This window comes from Artemia franciscana, chromosome 1, assembly GCF_032884065.1.
Source record: "Artemia franciscana chromosome 1, ASM3288406v1, whole genome shotgun sequence".
Taxonomy (NCBI): Eukaryota; Metazoa; Arthropoda; class Branchiopoda; order Anostraca; family Artemiidae; genus Artemia; species Artemia franciscana.
The window spans coordinates 39,938,114-39,957,795 of record NC_088863.1 but is presented as its reverse complement, the minus strand read 5'-3'; the positions used below and the strand labels follow the sequence as shown (position 1 = coordinate 39,957,795).

At 33.8% G+C, this 19,682-nt stretch overlaps 1 protein-coding gene across 3 annotated transcripts in view; it reads left to right on the top strand.

The window, feature by feature from the left end:
- The window catches only part of LOC136029520 (BAR/IMD domain-containing adapter protein 2-like), a 178,836-nt gene that overhangs the window by 137,697 nt on the left and 21,457 nt on the right, over positions 1–19,682 (top strand). For all 3 annotated transcript variants that reach the window (XM_065707976.1, XM_065707986.1, XM_065707995.1), the window contains exons 12-14: positions 12,771–12,879; positions 14,295–14,418; positions 18,042–18,341. In XM_065707976.1, the coding sequence (XP_065564048.1) occupies positions 12,771–12,879; positions 14,295–14,418; positions 18,042–18,341 (533 nt within the window). The remainder of the gene's footprint in view (positions 1–12,770; positions 12,880–14,294; positions 14,419–18,041; positions 18,342–19,682) is intronic.

Below are 19,682 nucleotides of genomic sequence, written 5' to 3'. Positions count from 1 at the left end.
CTATGCCCCACCTGTGAATATAGATATATATATATATATATATATATATATATATATATATATATATATATATATATATATATATATATATATATATATATATATATATATATATATATATATATATATATATATATATATATATATATATATGTTTTTAACTACGTAAAACTTGCGAATATACAACATTCTTTGCTGTCCCATTGTCTGTGCATATAAATAGATTGTCAGGTTTACCGACTCTTGAACATGCAACATATAATGGTCCATGGGAAAACAATCCGTATTCAGATCTATACCTCATGATTCTAATGATTGCCCTTGAGCTTTGTTGATGGTGATTGCTAATCGACCATTCCCTGAGTCGCCATCGCCATTTATATATCACCCTGTGCACCCCGGCGTCCCCTTTGTAGTTATGTCCCTGTGTCCCGGTCGTCATTTATATTCCCTGTGTCCCGGTCGTCATTTGTGTCCCGGTGTTCCAGTCTGTGATTTCTCTTTGAGTGTCCCGGGCGTCATTTATATTCCTTGTGTCCCGGTGTCCCGGTCGTCATTTATATCCCCCTGTGCCCCCCGGCGTCCCCATTGTAGTTGTGTCCCTGTGTCCCGGTCGTCATTTATATTCCCTGTGTCCCGGTCGTCATTTGTATCCCGGTGTCCCGGTCTGTATATACATTCGTTTTTTAGTTTTGTTTTTCTCCTTTATTTTTTTCCTTTTTTTTTTCTTTTTTAGTTTATTTAGATTTTTAGATTTTTTAGTTTTTTTATTAGTTTTTAGTTTTTTTGTAGTTTTTACCATTTTTTTAGTTTTTTTAGTTTTTTTTTTTTACTTATGTCCTGGTCGTCATTTATACTCCCTGTGTCCCGGTCGTCATTTGTGTCTCGGTGCTTTGTTGATTGCTAATTTATATTATATTTATATTTATATTTTTTATATTTATTAATATTTTTTTAGTTTTCTTTTTCTCTTATTTTTCAGTTTTTTCCTTTTTTTTAGTTTTTTCTTTTTTAGTTTTTAGTTTTTTTTTGTTTTTTACCTTTTTTTAGTTTTTTTAGTTTTTTTAGTTTTTTAGCTTTTTTAGTTTTTTTATTAGTTTTTAGTTTTTTTTTTAGTTTTTGCCTTTTTTTAGTTTTTTCAGTTTTTTTTAGTTTTTAGTTTTTTACCTTTTTTTAGTTTTTTTTAGTTTTTTAGCTTTTTTAGTTTTTTTTCTTTTTAGTTTTTTTTGTAGTTTTTACCTTTTTTAGTTTTTTTTCTTCTTTTGTATTAGTGTGAAATAATTCAGACGTCATATGCGGACAAACACGACGTCACTCGACAGACAGACAGACAGACATAACCCACAAACAACTTATTTTTATATATATTTATTCATATTTTTTTAGTTTTCTTTTTCTCTTTTATTTTTCAGTTTTTTCCTTTTTTTAGTTTTTTTCTTTTTTAGTTTTTAGTTTTTTTTAATTTTTTACCTTTTTTTAGTTTTTTTTAGTTTTTTTAGTTTTTTAGCTTTTTTAGTTTTTTTTATTAGTTTTTATTTTTTTTGTAGTTTTTGCCTTTTTTTATTTTTTTCAGTTTTTTTTGGTTATTAGATTTTTACCTTTTTTAGTTTTTTTTAGTTTTTTAGCTTTTTTAGTTTTTTTTTTCTTTTTAGTTTTTTTTGTAGTTTTTACCTTTTTTAGTTTTTTTCTTCTTTTGTATTAGTGTGAAATAATTCAGACGTCATATGCGAACAAACATGACGTCACCTGATCCACAGATCCACACACAGACAACTTATTTTTATATATATATATATATATATATATATATATATATATATATATATATATATATATATATATATATATATATATATATATATATATATATATATATATATATCACAGGTGGGACGCAGGAACACAACTACAATGGCGCGTAACGACTTACGCGCGTGCGGGGCTTGGGGGCGCGAAGCGCCACCCCAACAGCTAGTTTTCTAATATTAATATTTTCTAATATTATAGTCACGACGTAGGCAATAATGCTCCTAAACCAATGAACCAGATATTAAGCATGCAGTCGATGCTGATTTTAGTGATTGGGACATAAATTCACTTTCTATCTTAATTGTTTCTTAGATCGTCTAAAAAGAAAAATACTTTTTTGCTTGCTTTTTTTCGTGAGTCAAAATGTGCTTGGTGATTGTGAATGAGAACAAATTTTTAGTTAGAACAAATTGCCTTTGTAACTGATTCTGGAGTGACATCTATTAAAAAGATTAGTCTTAATGGTGAAATGTAATGCTGAAAACAAATTTATGGAAATTTCGAGAAATAGCCAGAAACCTTTCAAAAATGGTTTGAACATCAAAACGAAAATTTCACCACTGGAATCGCCATTGCCGGAAACCTAATATGAAAAAAAAATTACAGCCCCCCACCTTGAACCACAAGGGAAATGTTTTTTTGCAAGGGTAGCACTAAACTGTCCTTTTTTTCTCGGTTTTATAAGATGGAATCAGTGAATTTCAACTAATCTCACCTTTTATGCCCCCCCCCGTGCTCTCACTGTGCAATAAAGATCATTGTACACTTAAGACGCTGCTTCATTACACTCAGAGAGCAAATCATTATTTATCACATCTAATTTTTTTCTGCTGCCAGGACACATATTGAACACGTACTTACTATAATAAGAGAGAGGATTAATTGTTTGGAAATTGCACCTATGGAGAAGCTATTCCTCTATAGGTAACTATCTAGGTGACTCATAATTCCATAAAGAATCCTTTTCGAATCCTTTAACCCTCTGATAAATCTAATATTCAAGTATTTTATAGTAGCTCAATACCTTAAGATTGCAGCACAAGACACCGAACTGCGAAAATTCCCTTAATTGATGAAAGAGGCATTTACTCCCATACAACTACAATTTTCAAGAGTTGGAGAAAAAGCAAAAAAAAAAAAAACACATTATGGTTAGTATGGTATGGTATTCTATCTAGGAACTTTTAAACATGACACTCTTAAACACAGAAGAAACGTCAATATTAATTCTTTATATGTAACTTGATAAATTTTTGTTAAAAAATCACCTGGTATAACATTCACTAGGATTCTTTAATATTTTTGAGCTTCTGGGTTTTCTCCTCTCGTTTTTGTCTTTGAAACTTAAAACAAATAATGAAAGAAAAGTGTGCATAGATGATAGCGTTATTTTTCGTCAACTTCTGGCTCTCCATTTATTCATAACATGTAATTTAATTACGTGAAGAGCGCGACACCTCTTGCTTTGTTGATTTTTCAGCTGCCCTGGATACAAAATAAGATTTTCAAGGAAAATATGATATTGATGAGTTGCGTTTGCTTGTTCACTCTGGGAGATAGTATACATTACGGTTTTCTTACTTAGATACAATCTCTATTTAAAACAAAGAACAACAAGTAGAATAATCCCTATTTTAATTAAATATCCTCTGAAAACCTATAAGGAATATTTAGTACAAGAGAAAAAAATGTACCCCCTCCATGCGCATACTCCTGCGCCGAAAAATTCTAATTCACATCCATTTTCCTACAGCAAAGCCCACCAGGTGTTTGTTTCTTATAACTTAGTAGCTTTTTTTTTGGTTCCTTGTATTAAACTTGTTCTTAGACCTGGCAGAATAGACCTTTCAGTGTTCTTGTCTTGTCTTAGCCCCTAGACAAGACAAGTATATGGTGGTGTAATAATAAGACTTTGTGACAAGAAAATGAATTCCTCAAAGAGAATTTTCTCAGCCAAGCATCGTCTATCTTCTTCTTCATTTTCTCTCAATAAATCATCAAGAGGATACTTATATTTAGGGAAAGAAGCTATAGGCCAATCAAAGGAGGGGACATCCAATTTATGAATAGGTTTTGAGTGGGTTGTTGATAGTACTCCAAGTGTTCTTCCATGAAAACCACCTAAAAGCATCAATGATTAAAGCTTACATGTTTGAAGGCTTATGGTCCATACTACGGACCGACATTAAAAAAATAAATAAATAAAATAAATCTAAGTTTTAAGTGGTTCACTTAACCAGTTAAGTGGTTAAAGTGGTTTACATCTTGCATACAAGGACTTTTTGCATATGAAGGTTGAGCAGAGAAAATTACATTAAAAGATACCAACCACACGAATAGAATATTTTAGTCAGATTGGGGATTTTTGACATTAAATTTGATACAAATGGTAAATAATCACGCTTCTATCTTTTATCAGTAAAATTCAAAACGAGAAATGCTTTTGTCCGCGCACATACTCTACACATGTATAACTTAGGGAAGCTATTACTGAGCAAGTAGGCATGTGCAGTGGGTATGTACACTAGTAAAATGATTTGCTAATCTTGCGCCTCGGCCATCATCGGCCAGCAGATAAACTATTTCTTGTGCATCAGCCCCTCGCTGTGGTCAGTGTTAGACCATAGAAAGGTTTATCATAAGCTCTATATAATTTCAAACATAGATTCAACAGGAAACCGTAGAATTTAGTGGTAGTTTCTTAGAAATGGTGGACTTCACCAGCCTTCGGTCTTATGCGGAAACATAGGCAGTCTAAATATATTACATACTGAAACACATACAATAATTAAAAAAAAATACAAGAGGGTTAAGTAAAATTGACCTCAAAAAAACCGAACATGTTTTGAATAATTTACGTCGTATTAAAATGCATAAAGGTACTTTGTATGATATACCACCTACCTAATATTCTTCTAATATGTTTCTCTGACGCTCAATCCTAATGAAATATACCAAAGTAAGATAAAAATATAATACTTTAGAAACAAATTTGGGCTATATATCTGGACATTACGGGAGTGGGGGTAAAGTATAACGGACCTACATGCCTATTGTGTTAGATACAATTATTCTACATATTATGTAGTAAAAACTGTTTTCTAACTTCACACTGTCTAAATAATTTACCCCAACCCCACCCTTAATGTGCAAATATATACCCCAAATTATATATTTTCCATTTTTTCTGGCACTTTTCTTTGTCTTGTCTCACGCTAAGCTGAAAGAAACTAACAAAAAAAAAACCGGTTCTATAATGCGTCAATGAATAAACAACTTGAGAGCGGTAGTGGGTTCATCATACAAGTACCAGCATAAATTCGTTTATTGAGGTTTAGAAGTTTGAAAAAAAAAAGTCTTCTGAACTTAATATGAAAAGATGTACGTTGAAAACTTACATCGACGCCTACATTATAGCGTGTCTATTCTTTAAATTTAACTCACCTTTAAAAGATAGAATAGTAAATGGAGGACATCCGGGAAACTGATTTATCATGCATGTTTCCAATTCTTTGGTAGAAGGCATAACATTCTCCCCACGCTGCTTGTTTCTATACCAAAAAATATGGATTTAAAAGCATTCTCGTTTGAGCATGATCCACATGCCATGGTTGTTACTTGTGTGGACCGGCGGGAGCAACCTGCAAAGAGCAACCTGTAAACTTCATCAGCAAATACTCAATTCTTGAAATTGTTTACTACAAATTGTATACCTTCCATGTACGTCTGATGAGTTAAATTTTAAGTTCATTAGCTACACAAAAATGGAGGAAGGTGACTAGACAAATATATTGTCAGCCTCGATTTCATAGCACAAACCCGGTGGTTTCCTTCTTCTACCATCTTTTAATTTTGGGAATATGCATACATTTAATTCTGGGACATAATATGTTAAAGCCTGTTTCCTAGATTCAAGAAATATATTTTCGAATCTCTAACACTTCTTAAGAGGATTCAGTACCTTAAAAATCATTTTGTGAGCCTCAACGTCGGCTGACTGTCTCAAAGGCAAAGGGACCATTAGCGAATTTTTCCAAGAGAACACTTATCGTTGAAACCTATTGAGAATTTGAGATTTGACTATGACATTTGATCGAAAAGACAAAGCCATTGTGTCGCCAAAGTTTTCAATCGAAGCGGATTGCACCACATAAAATTCGAGGAGCCCTCAAATTGATCAAATGACATTTCTTTTGAAATGACTTTTGACATTTTTCCTAGCTGGTATACTAGAACTTTTATCTCTGGCACAAAACAGGAGAAGTTACAAGATTTTTATAAGATTTCAGGAAAATTAGATGTCGACTTTTAGTTTTCTACCGTTTATTCGGGTTGCTTATCCAAGCTCTTCCAAGTTGCGCCAAGACCGTTCAATCAATTCTAAACAGTTTGGCAAAACAAACTAAAAAGTTTATAATGAACGAAATAGGCTGATTCTTTATGGTATCCAATCCCCTCAAAAGAATAAGGCTCAAAACACACCTTGTGCCCTAGGGTAATGCTCAAAACACACCTTGTGCCCTAAGGTGAACCGAGGATTTTCGTTTGAGGTTATAAAATGCACCAAAATTTGTTTTTACGCATTTCTGTTATCGTTTTTATGAGCCGGAGAAAAATTTTCTGGGGAGGCGATTTAAAGCCCGGTTACTCAAATTGAATCTTAAGAATTTATTGGTCACTCAGCTCTCTTTTTCTGGTGCAGGGTATAAACCTTTTTTTTACTACATCCGCTTTCCGATTTACCTAAGAAAGAAAAGCGTTTGTGTCGATTTGGGGGTATGCGTCGACCTCGAAGTTTCATTATCTGATGTTTGAACTATTTTTAAGAAAAAGGCTATTTCAAAATTGTTTTTAAATAGAATGTATTGGTCAGTATTACTGACCAATAATAAATACTGCACGTCTATTAAGTATTAAATACTTAAGAATTTATTGATCAATCAGGTGCAGGGTGTTAAACCTTTTTTTTTTCTTACTAGGTCCCTACAAATACATAAATTTAGGGTCAATTAAGATGCTTTGATTGTAAAGCGTATTGGAAGTATACTGTTTTAATGAATTTGATATGCAATACTTTTGACTTTCTTCTCAACGAGGAATGGTATTTTTCCATTCCTCAAAAATGTTTTATTTACTAATAAATTCACTTCAACCCCAATTACTTTTTGAGACTCTTAAAACAATTACTCAATTCTTCATTAAGGAAAAAATGAAAACTTAGTTACTAGGCGCAGAAAACGATGTCAGTTGGGTGGTTTTTTTTCTTTTTTCTTTTCAAACACTTCGTGGTAACGAACTGTAGTAAGGAGCGATCAGGCTTAATAGTAAACAAAACTCTAAAAAATGGAATTTTTTAGATATCAATATCTAATAGATATGATACAAATAGCTACATCAAAAGAATCTAATTTTAATGCTGATTTTAAATATATAAGTTTCATCAAGATTAGTCCTACCCATCAATTGTTACGAGCCTGAGAAAATTCGCGTTATTTTAGAAAATAGCGGGAAACACCCCCTAAAAGTCACAGAATCTTAAAGAAAATTACACCATCAGATTCAGCGTATCAGAGAACCCAACTGTAGATGTTTCAAGCTCATATCTACAAAAATGTGGAATTTTGTATTTTTTTGCCAGAAGGCAGATCACGGATGCGTGTTTATTTGTTTTTTTTCCAGGGGTGATCGTATCGACCCAGTTGTCCTAGAATGTTACTATAGGGCTCATTCTAACGGAAATGAAAAGTTCTAGTGCCTTTTTAAGTGACCAAAAATATTGGAGGGCACCTAGGCCCCCTCCCACGCTAATTATTTTCCCAAAGTCAACGGATCAAAATTCTGAGATAGCCATTTTATTCAGCGTAGTCGAAAAACCTTATAACTATGTCTTTAGGGATGACTTACTCCCCCACAGTTCCCATGGGAAGGGCTATATGTTACAAACTTTGACCAGTGCTTACATATAGTAATGGTTATTGGGAAGTGTACAGGCGTTTTCAGGAGGATTTTTTGGTTCGAGGGAGGGTTTGAGAAGAGTCAGAAATGCTTGGGGAACTTTCCATCGAGGAATTTGTCATGGGGGAAGAAAATTTCCATGAAGGGAGCGCAGGATTTACTTGCATTATTTAAAAAAAAAAACAATGAAAAAATAAATATGAAAAAGTGTTTCTAGCTGGAAGTAAGGAGCAGCATTAAAACTTAAAACAAACAGAAATTATTACCCATATGAGGGGCTCACCTCCTCCTAATACCTCGCTCTTTGCGCTAAAGTATTTTCAGTAATGTCAACTATTTATTCTACGGCTTTTGTGATTCAGGGGTCATTCTTAATGAATTGGGACAAAATTTAAGATTTAGTGTAAATAGAGACGTACTAACGAGGGGGCGAACCCTCTCATATATGTAATAAAAACTTAAGAATAAAAAGTTCTTTACGTAAGCTAATTTATAAGTTACGTATATCTTTTACTAATTAAAAGATTCGTAAAAAATTAAAAGTTCTAGTTGCCTTTTTAATTAACCAAAAAATTGGAGGGCAACTAGGCTTTCTCCCCCGCTCTTTTTTTCTCAAAATCATTCGATCAAAATTATGAGAAAGCCATTTAGCAAAAAAAATATGCAAATTTCGTTTTAATTATTCCTCTGCGGAGAGCCAAAATCAAAACACGCATTGATTCAAAAACGTTCAGAAATTAAATAAAAAAAACAACAAGTTTTTTCTACTGAAAAACGAACAGAAATTACTTCGTATATTAAAGGGGCTGCTTCCTCATCAATGCCCCGCTCGTTACGCTAAAGTTTTTACTGCTTTAAACAAGAGTCGAGAGAAATAGTCAAACTTTAGCGTAAAGAGCGGGGCTTTGATGAGGAAGCAGCCCCTTTCATATACGAAGTAATTTCTGTTCGTTTTATGTTTTAATATCGCTCCTTACTTTCAGTAGAAAAAAACTTGTTTTTTTTGTTTAATTTTTGCGTAAATAAGAGCATTATTTGGCATAGCAAAGTGTAAGTTCAATAGAGAAAACTTGTCGCTAAGGGATTATATAAGGTTGCTAGTTCATTGAGGCAAGGAGGCAGATATACTTCCACATTGTCGAAAACACAGCTGAAGGGTGTCAAACATTATCCTGAGCAATAAAAAATACCTTGCCCCAACCCAGAATTTTCGAAAAATTAGGCTATGTATTTTGGACAGTCATTAGTGTGACATTAATTTTATCATCTCGTCACGATCAATGCACAATTAGATCACGAGGTGCGCATATAGAAAACCTAAATTATCAGTTTGCCAAATTTTATAAGTAGTGATGTCTCACTGGTTTCAAGCAGAGCCATAGGGGGTAAACTATTGGAGGTACTAACCTCTCAAGACGGTATTGCGCAAACCTGGGTCTGACGCAATACTATAGCGCATGTGTATAGTACAATTACAATAATAGATTTTCGACTTAATCTCATGGTTTTTGCCACTTCATGGTGTGAAAACTGCTGTTAGAAATAGATAGGTTGCAACTTCCGTCGTATTGTCTTCTAGTATATTTAATGTGCGCTTGGAGCGTGCCTGCGTCCCCTTAAAAGTTCTCTTTTTCACGGTAATATTGGTTTGTCTTCTGTTGCATATGCAGACGACGTTCTTCTTGTTCCTCGGACTCGCCGTGGATTGCTTTCCAATTTTACTATATTAATCAATGAACTATTTAAGATTTTACTGTCAATTAATGCGTCTAAATGCAAGTTTATTTGTTTTAATAGCCCTTATGTGGTCGCTCCATTTGTTGCTTGGATTGCAATTCTGCAATGTTCTTCTTTAGTTAGTTGGCTTGGTCTGTGTTTCGGTCCAACATTTTCCACTACCTTTTCATCCCTAATGAATCAAGCCGTGAGAAACCTACGCGTCGCTTACGGAAAAATATCCCCAAACAAAAGCCCTTACAACCGCAACGGTTTGTGCATGATTGATAACGCTTATTGCGCCCCTGTGCTTTTGTTTTTATCAGGCATGGCTCATCTATTTCGTAAGAAAAATCGCCATACTCTACGTGCGGCTTATTTCAGGTATTGCAAATTCCTTCTCCGGCTTCCTAGATGGCACCAAAACAGAAAAATAATTGCTCGAGTTGGTTTAGTGGATATGCCCTCTTGGATTCGGTCTTCCAGTGATGATTTATGTAAAAAGACTATCTACTTTATTCACGTTTACGACCCTCTGCAGCCTTTTTTCTATATTGATATTGGTTAATTAATCCACGTTGTCTTTTGTTAGTTTGAGTTTTTTCTTTCTGTTTATCATTTTTGGTTTTATTATTTATAATACTCCGTACTTTGTGGTTTTTCAATACTTTTATGGATAATAAAGTTCATTCATTGATTCATTTATTCATTCTGCAGTTTGACCAGCCGTATGGAATGCGTCTGAATCAACGGGCTTGCTGCAGGCCCTTAATTTTATAATATATGTTTGCAGGGAGTTTTACCGACCATCTGAATTGACTACACAGCATGCGGCTTGCTTGAGTGAAAACCAACCAAAGGATATAGATGGCATGCATTTTCATTGCGTTTCTGAAATTTAACTTGAAAACTTTAGGCAGTTTCCTTGTAAAGGTGCCGAGGTTGAGACATGACATCAAAGTTTGAATTAAGATTTTATTTTCATACTCTTCTTTTCTTTCAGCACGCTGAGAACCAGCGACCTTCAGCTAGCTGCTAAGAGTGTGGATTTTTGCTACTCCTTTTTAAAGAGCTTTGATTTCGCTTATTAAAAAGTCTGCAACTGACTCACTTGGCTCCTTACTTTTAAATTTGAGTTTTTTGTTGCTAAGGTTTTTACTTATTGATTCAGAGAATGAACTGCTTTATTACCTTTTATCCGTTTTGAAGCCAATCCAAAGTTTATTTTTCTATTGTCAATATTTTTTCCACCATTCCGACATGTTTCAGAATAACCCTGTATTTTTTCAAACTTGCCAGATTTGACTGAACACTAATAGCCAGAATTTCAGCTCTATGTGCACTGTATTAATCCTGTCATGTGATCTGTCTGATCCAATCAGAAGTTTTTGACTGCGCTTAATTGTTTTGATAGTCTTTTTCTTTCAAGCCGTTGTGTTGAAAATCGGCTCATATTATTTTTTGACTTCGTTGGGTGTGTACCAGCCAAACAATGGAAAACAATACTTTGAATATTTTTTCCATCATTCCCACATGTTCCAGAATAACTCTGTATTTTTTCAAACGTGCCAGATTTGATTGAACACTAATCGCCAGAAGTTCAACTCTACCTGCACTCTGTTAATCCTTTCATGTGATATGTCTGATCTAATGAACAGTTTTTTGACTGCACTTGATTGTTTTGATAGTCTTTTCCTTTCAAGCCGTTGTGTAGAAAATTGGTTAAGATTATTTTCTTGGACTTCATTGGGTGTGTACCAGCTGAACAGGGGAAACGGTTAACAACGATAAAACGGAAATTCTGGTTCTTGATTAAGATTTCCAAGAGAGAGAAATGGCAGGGGACATTTTATATGCAAGGGAAGGGGCTAAGAAGCCTTCACAATGGCTTTAAAAAAGGTAGCATGGGCTTTATATCAGAAATATATTTATATATATATATATATATATATATATATATATATATATATATATATATATATATATATATATATATATATATATATATATATATATATATATATATATATATAGAATAAATACTTGAAGTAATACTTAAGTACAATTTTGGCAAGTAGTTGATATTTGATACTTAAGTAAGAATTTGGAAAGTGCTTATTACTTGATATTTAAGTAAAAAAAATAATGAGTACTTGATACTTGTTACTTAAGTAAAAATTTGGAGTACTTGTTGCAGCGCTGCAGAAACAATACATTGATTGCCTAGAATGTTTTCTAAGAAGATAATATCTACAATGACTTGTTAGCTAAGTCGTGTAATGTGTCGTTCTTTTAACATAAGAAATAATTTGCCTCACGTTCGATTCATATATCACACATAAATTTCATACAATCATTGGAAAACTGCTTAAAAGTTAAAAAACCTGTCGTTAGAAAAGAAAAACTTGACATCATCTGTAACTATAGTTAACCTTTTTCATGTTCTTAAACCTCAAAGGAAGAAAAGAGTAGGGGATATGGACCCGCTTAAAGTCACAGCGGGTATACTACTTATGATAAATGTTGTTTGACAACTATGGTAATTATATATGATGACTACAATAAACTCTGTGATAACTAATATTTTACCGAGTTCATAATTCGGATTAACATTTAACAGCCTCAAGTCCTTGTTTCCCAGGTTACTACTTATAATTTGGTTACCAACCGATAAGAACTCTATTATAAAAAAAGGAAAAGGAAACAAAGAGATTTACTGTGAAAAAAATTGCGGTTCATTTAGCCTGTATTTATTCATGGTACACTTCTTTAACCACCTTCAATAAGCGTAAAGATTTCAGGTGAAAATTAATATTTGGCAGTGTTTTTCAGCTTCTTTCTCTTTTTTTATTAGTTAGTTACTAATTGGAACCTAATTGGAACTTGTAATAAATAGCCTACAAAACCCTGGGCACTTGAAAACACCGATTATATGAACGATTATAAGCGATAAGCAAGATTAGTAGAGTTGAAATATAATTTTGATTCCCAACTACTATTGAGCACATGTACTAATTTTGTCAACACTCACCATATGAAGGATAAACAGGAGCACACAACACACCCTTAAGATCTGCATGTATGAAGTATTTCTTTTGCGAAATTACTGCCAACAATTCTGGCAAAATAAATTTTGGCATCAATTTATACAGTTTGAAATTTGAGGAAATTTACAAAAGCATTTGGAAAGATCAGTACACTCACCACTCCACCCTGTTTTCCAGACAGTTTAAGTGTTCTTTTTTTCTCTTTTAAATTTGAAATCCCAAAGTAATAAGTAAACTATTTAGGAGATCGTAACAAAGGTTGGCAATATGGTGAAAATACACGAACAGGAAGAAGAGGATGGTTTCCTGTTGCATACATTGAAGTCCTTGAAACTGACGACATGGATTCTGGGTAAGAGTCCTCTATTGCTACGCTTCTACCACTTGAGTTGTCCTTACTATTACTGCAGACTTTTCCTTTATAACATAAAATTTTGAACCAGAGAGATGTCAGTTAAAATGTGGGTCCTACTAAAAGAAGAGGCCCAGGTATGAGTGGAATAAGTCAAATAAAATATGAAAGTTAATAGAAAGATTTTTTGGCTAGGGACGCGACGGTAATTAAAAAGTTCTAAAGCTATAGAAAATGCAGCATTACCCAGCATTTTTTGAAAATTTCGAAACAAGTCTAGATTTTTTTTACCGGTTAAAACTCGGGTTTTAATTTGAAGTCTATATTGCTGTAAATCCAACTTGTGATTTTTTGAAAGTAGGCAGATCTTTTGGTCTAAACTTTTTTGTGAAATTAGTTATTACTAATATTACAAAATAATTACAGTTATTACTTTTCTTTGGGTTCTCATAATTAGCTTCATAATCTTTGCAAGTAATGCTAGAAGGAGTATATTGTTTCTTCTTTTGCTGAGGAAGATCCTCAGTTTCATATCTTCACTCTATGCTTCATCTCTTTCCGTGCTCTTTGTGTCAGACTTTAATACCCAAATACATCGCAATCCGAAGAAATAGGGGTGTACATGTTGGGCACGTTCACTGACATGCTCTATCATCGTAAGTTCATGTTCCTCTAAAAAATGTTAAGTCAGTAAAGCATTAATTTAAAATCATAGAATATTTGTTCCTATGTTATCAAATTGAGACAAATGTCGAAATCAAGGTCTATATTCACCTGGTCTGTCTTTTCCACATTTTGTGCAACCTTACAAACTCATCATCTTAAAATAGAAATTTAGCAATTATTACAGTCAGTTTCCTTTCAAATTTTATACATGGAAATTAAACAAAATCAAATATTTTATAAACTACAGTGCTTGCCTTTCTGTGTTCAATTTCAAAGAATATTCGTTATCAAGCCAATACCTAAAGTAAAGGGTTAGCCCCAAAGTATTGGTTAGGGCACTTATGTTAATATCAAGATAGTATTGAGCATTACTACACATATTTTTGGTAGAAGGGAGCCTGGGAGATGACAGCAGACAGGTTAAAGACGATGTCGCTTAATATCCAGAAACAATTCGATGATTAAAATAGAAATACAAAACTTTTCATCTTGGTTAAAAATTAACAATTTAAAATTTTCCCCGTCAACTTATCTGATATCGTCCTGGACTTTTTATTTTGTCATTCGAACAATAATCTTTACAGCACTATCTAACGAAAACCAACATAAAAGTGAGAATTTTTTTTACTTTAAATTGCTAGTTTTTGTGAATTACCCTTTATTGTAATACCTTTAGTTCTTCAGACTTTGTGTGTGTCCTGTTTGGTAGGATTGCCCCCTTTGGTAATGATAAATAACCTGTTTGTTAGGATTGGGCACCCAAGTAATTCTGAAGCCCTTTGTGTCCCTACTGATGGCTCTTCTCCGTTTGTGAATCGACTAGAGACTCTGAGTTTCAATGGAAATTCAAAAAATTCACAAAAGTCGAGGAAGGTAAGGATCCTTAACGTCTCTTTTATATAATTATTATGTTTTTTGTCACCCAGTGAATAGAAAGAGTATGCGTATTGTCAAGCCTAAAAGATTAATATCTGGAACTCTTTTCGTAATTGAGTTAGGGTCCTCTAAAAGTTCGACTGCTATATTGTACTTGATGAAAGTTGTGGGTGTAGATGGATCCAACAGATACAATATTTCCGTCAGATATGCCTAGGGTTCTAAGGATTATAGCCTAAACCTCATAGAATATACCCTAAAATTCATTAGCATATTACAGATGGGACATCTCATTAGCATATTCCAGCATATACAACCTTTGCATGTTCCAACGGAAACACCTAAGGCTCTAAAGATTATACCATAAACCCTTTAGTATATTAAAGACGGGACATCTCATTAGTATATTTCTGTCAGAACATGATTAACATATTATTCAACTTTCACTGAATAAGAGGAAGACCAGTTTATATATTCAGGTCGTGCTACTTAAGAGGTGTATTTTATAATACGAACGAATCAAACAGAAACAACGCTTTCGTGACTTTTTCAACAACTTATAAAAGATTCCAAAATGGATTAAGTACCTTGTCAAGAGAAAACCAAATGAAGTTTTTTTATGGAATGGTTTCAAAGCATTCATTTTTATGATGATATTCAACATGACATTATTGCAATAAAAACAATCTACGTATTACTTTGTAATGTTTCCATTATTTTGGGGTACACCAGCGATTCGAACGTTTGGAATCTTTATTAAAAAGTCAGTAATGTAAGAAAAGGAATTTTCAAAGACTTAGGTACTACTATGTCTTTTAGAGAGCGAAAGAGAGAGAGAGAGAGAGAGAGAGAGAGAGAGAGAGAGAGAGAGGCTAGCAACCACTCGCTTAGATACACAAACAGATAGAGAGAGAGATAGAGAGAGACAAGCAAACAACCGCTTGAGCAAAAACACAGGCACAGAGAGAGAGATAAAAACAGATACAAACCCAAAGAGTCAGACACACAAAGACAGACACAGAGACTAGGAAACACCCGCTCAGACACACGGACACACAGAGAGTGAGAAAGATAAGCAAACAACCGCTCTTTTGACTACAATGAACTCAGCTACTTGGTGGTTCTCGAGTCTTTTAATTGATGACTGAGTATCAAAACAAATTAAAAAAAAGAGTGTCTTAGTTGCTAACTGAGTATAAAAAATGTAATATAAGCACTTTTTACTACAATAAACTCAGGTAGCTAATAAATTTCGAGTGTTAGTTGTTCGCTGGGTACCAAAAAAAAGAATTATTAAAAAAGTGCCCTTTTACAAACAACAAACTCAGCTACTAGGCAAATTCCAAGTGTCATAGTTGCTGACTGAGCATAAAAAACTAATGGAACCACTGTCGACTACAATAAACTCAGGTAGTCGATATTTCCCGAGTGTTTTACTTGCTGGCTGAGAACAAAAAAAATTATAAAAGCACTTTAGACAACAAACTCAGCTGCTTAATAAATTTCCAGTCTTTAAACTGGTTACTGAATATAAAAAACTAATAAATAACACTTTTGCATACAACAATCTTGGCTAGCAGGTAAACTCAGTGTCTTAGTTGCTGACTGAGTATTAAAATTTTAATAAAAGCACTCTTGACTACAATAAGCTCAGGTCAACAAACCTTTCGCTTTTTGATTCATTAGAATTCGGTTCGTATTATCTGCATCTTTTGAGTAGCATGACCTGAATATTCAAACTGGTCATTCTTCTTATTCAGTGAATTTAATCTTCTTCTGACAGGAATATGATAATGAGATGTCCCGTCTGTAATATGCCAATTAGGTCTACGGTATAATCTTTAGAGCCTCAGGTGTATCTGTTGGGATACTCAAATTTTGTATCTTTCAGAATATGCTAATCAGATCTCCCGTTTGTAACATGTTAACGAGGTTTACGGTATATGCAATAGGGTTTAGGATATAGACTTTGGTAACTCAGGCGTATCTGTTGGAACATACAATTGTTGTATTTGTTGGACCCATCTACCCCCCACTATTGATGAGGTGCTTTTCATTCATGAGACATTGGGAAAACTCGTCACGACTGGGTCAGCAAGACCTTGTATCTAAGTCCAGCAAAAAAGATGTGGCAAAGACAGAGAAAAAACCAACTTTAAAAAAACGGCAGATGAAGTTCTATGTTTTCATCTTCTTCGTCAAGTCCAAAACCGAAAAAAAATCGTTCTTTCGCAATTTTTTCAAAACAAAAAAAAATACGAATACTTGTTTTGGCAGAGGACAGCCGCACTCTTATTTTATCAGATACCAAAATAAAACTACTCTATCTAGCTACACGTGGTGATCTTGAATTTTTCGAGGAAAGTATAACTTCCCCTCATATTATGACAATTTAAGATTCTCCTTTTGATTTTTGAACGAGGATAGATGCTGTCTTAATCTAAGCAACTGGCTATATTTTTCATATGACTTTTTTTTAACTCTGCAATTTCTTGTAGAATCTTTTACAATAATAAGCAGCATAGTTTTTTATGTTGTTTCAGGTGTTAATTTTTTATTTTACACGCGAAAAAGCAACGATGCCAGCGATATAACTTTTGCAATTCTAGGCTACGTTGAAATATTTTATGGGAGGAATGTACATTGTTAAAAATCATTTTTTTCGGGGTAGGATGGAGGGTTGGAAGGGGTAACTTATAAACTGTTATAAGGCTGCTGAAAAGTAAAGTGTGCTTATAGTAATTCCGAAATCTTTGTATATCTTATCCCCTATCCTTGACACTGGGATCAGACATCATAATTTACAGTATGGAGTTTTTGAATCCAACACATACCAAGGTTTTATGTCTGTTTATAGTATTTAATGAGCAACCCAACAACCTTGGAAGATAACGTAAGTGTTAGTCCAAGATTGATTGCCAACGAGGCAGTTAACAGTGGTTTTGGTGACTTCTGTTTCTTCTAGGCTGGTAATCGGGCAGAAAAGGAGGGAATAGCAGTTTTAATTTTGAATAAAAAGATGAAATAGCAGTTTTATCAACACACTAAACGTGCTGAATAAATTGGCAAAGTTTGTTGACGAGATAGTGGTCAGTTGCCACATAACAGAAGGTTCCTTCCTATTTAAAAAATAAAATATATTTTTGAGTTCGTCTTCCGTTAATATTCCTTCCATTCTTCGTTGAATAATCACAGGCGATCGACCAAAACATGTCAAAAACAATTTAAAACATAACATATAGTAAATTGTCATTTGCAAATGCACATTAGCCATTCACAAAGCTTCACATTTTATTTTTATTATGTTTTAGCTTGTCGTATACAAGCACATGCCTCACCCTTGAAATGTCTGCCGTTTAACGATATTTATTGATTTTTTTTGATTTTTTTACAAAATCCTATTCACGAACCTCATCTACTAGTGGGCGTAAACATTTTTTTCGCACTAAACACACTAGCCTGCACCAAAAGTGTCTCTTGACTGAATTATTTGATTTGAATGTATTTTTCGCATAATCAGTTTGTACAGTTAGTTCTGTTAAGCTAAGCAATTTCACAAGTGAAGAGCATATATTTCATAACCTGTTTTTCTTAAATCAACCCTTTTTTCTCAATTCTAGCTTCGTGAGTCGCATTCTTTGCAGTCCAGCAAGGAGCACTGTTTCTTATCGGAGCTTCGGCACCCCAGCTCCACGGAGGGAAAAACCACCCCCGCCTCCCCCATTACCCCAGTACCTAGTCTTTTAATATGTCAGAGAACGTGTACCCTTCCCCTAACCTCTTCCAGATCCCCAAAAGCGCCAAAACCCGTTCCTCTTCCGACACCTGGTAACGTAGATGGTGGAAGCAAGTACAATTCCTTATCGTCCTCAGAAAGTCCGGCCAAACTAATACTGGATAGAGAATGGGTGAAAAATAAGGTATGTAGTCTGAAGGAACTTTCCAAAATCAAATCTTACTGTCTTTGGAATGTTTTAGAGGGATAATATAATCCAAGAATAAAACTGTCGTTTTACCAAAATATACATCAGGTAAATAGGGGTAAGCGAGGGATTTGGATGTATAAAAATGAAAAACTTCACGAAAAGTTGTTCAGCACTTTCTACTGAATTTGGGCCAACTGAAAAAAAAAATTGAGAGTTTCAAGAGCTTCAGTCCTGACCTAAAAGGGTAATTTTTTCAATCTTGATTTCTGTTCTCTCTCTCTCTCTCTCTCTCTCTCTCTCTCTCTCTCTCTCTCTCTCTCTCTCTCTCTCTCTCTCTCTCTCTCTCTCTCTCTCTCTCTCTCTCTCTCTCTCTCTCTCTCTCTCTCTCTCTCAATAATAATAAAAATACATTTTCCTTGCGAAAATTTACGCAAGGATGATTTGTCTGGGAAAAGCCCCTTTATAAAGGATGTATTTTACTGGATATTGTTTGAAATTGGGAACTCCAAATGGGGCAAACTCGTACAGCCACAATCAGCGGAACCTATTAAGTCTCTCTCATTGTAAAAAAATAAATAAAATGTAGTATGATAGAATATAAATGGATTCTTGTTAAAGGAAAAATCTTTTAACAGTTTAGAAAAACCAACACATCAAAATCAAACCAAAAAAGTTGTTCGTTTTCTTACGTATTTTTGTGTGAAATTTGGGAATAGAGAAAACGATTTGTGTTCAAGTTAGAAAATTTTCGGGAATAGGTAATTATATTTCTAAAATTGATATTTCTAACTTTGAAGACCCCTTGATTATGCAGCTAAGAAATTGCAATGCTTAAAAAGGCAAAGCTAAAGACTTGAGCCCATCCAAAGTTCAAATTTACTAGAATAATACCAAGCCAGTACATCAGAACCTCTTTAAGGGGAGGCAATGAATTTTACCAGAAAGGGGGTGGTATCGCAGAAATTTTCTGCATTATCAGAACAATTTAGGACAAACTATATTGACTCGAATTAGGACCAAAGCGTCATCGGCCCGAGAACGTGCCTGAGTAGCACTGGTGTCTCATAAATACAAAAACAATGCGACCACTCGTGGGATGGAAATGATGTAATTTACGCTCTTGAAATATTCTCATAAATATGACGTCTAAATATGCAGAAATATATTCCTATAATTGTAATAACCTGCTTGATAAAAGATTAATAAGTCAAGTTTCTACAGATTTTTTAAACAAAATATAGTTTTTGGTGCATAAAAATCTTATTGTGCTACATATATACTGGTATATATTTTCAAGAATATAATTTTAATTTAAAATTATATGTATTATATATT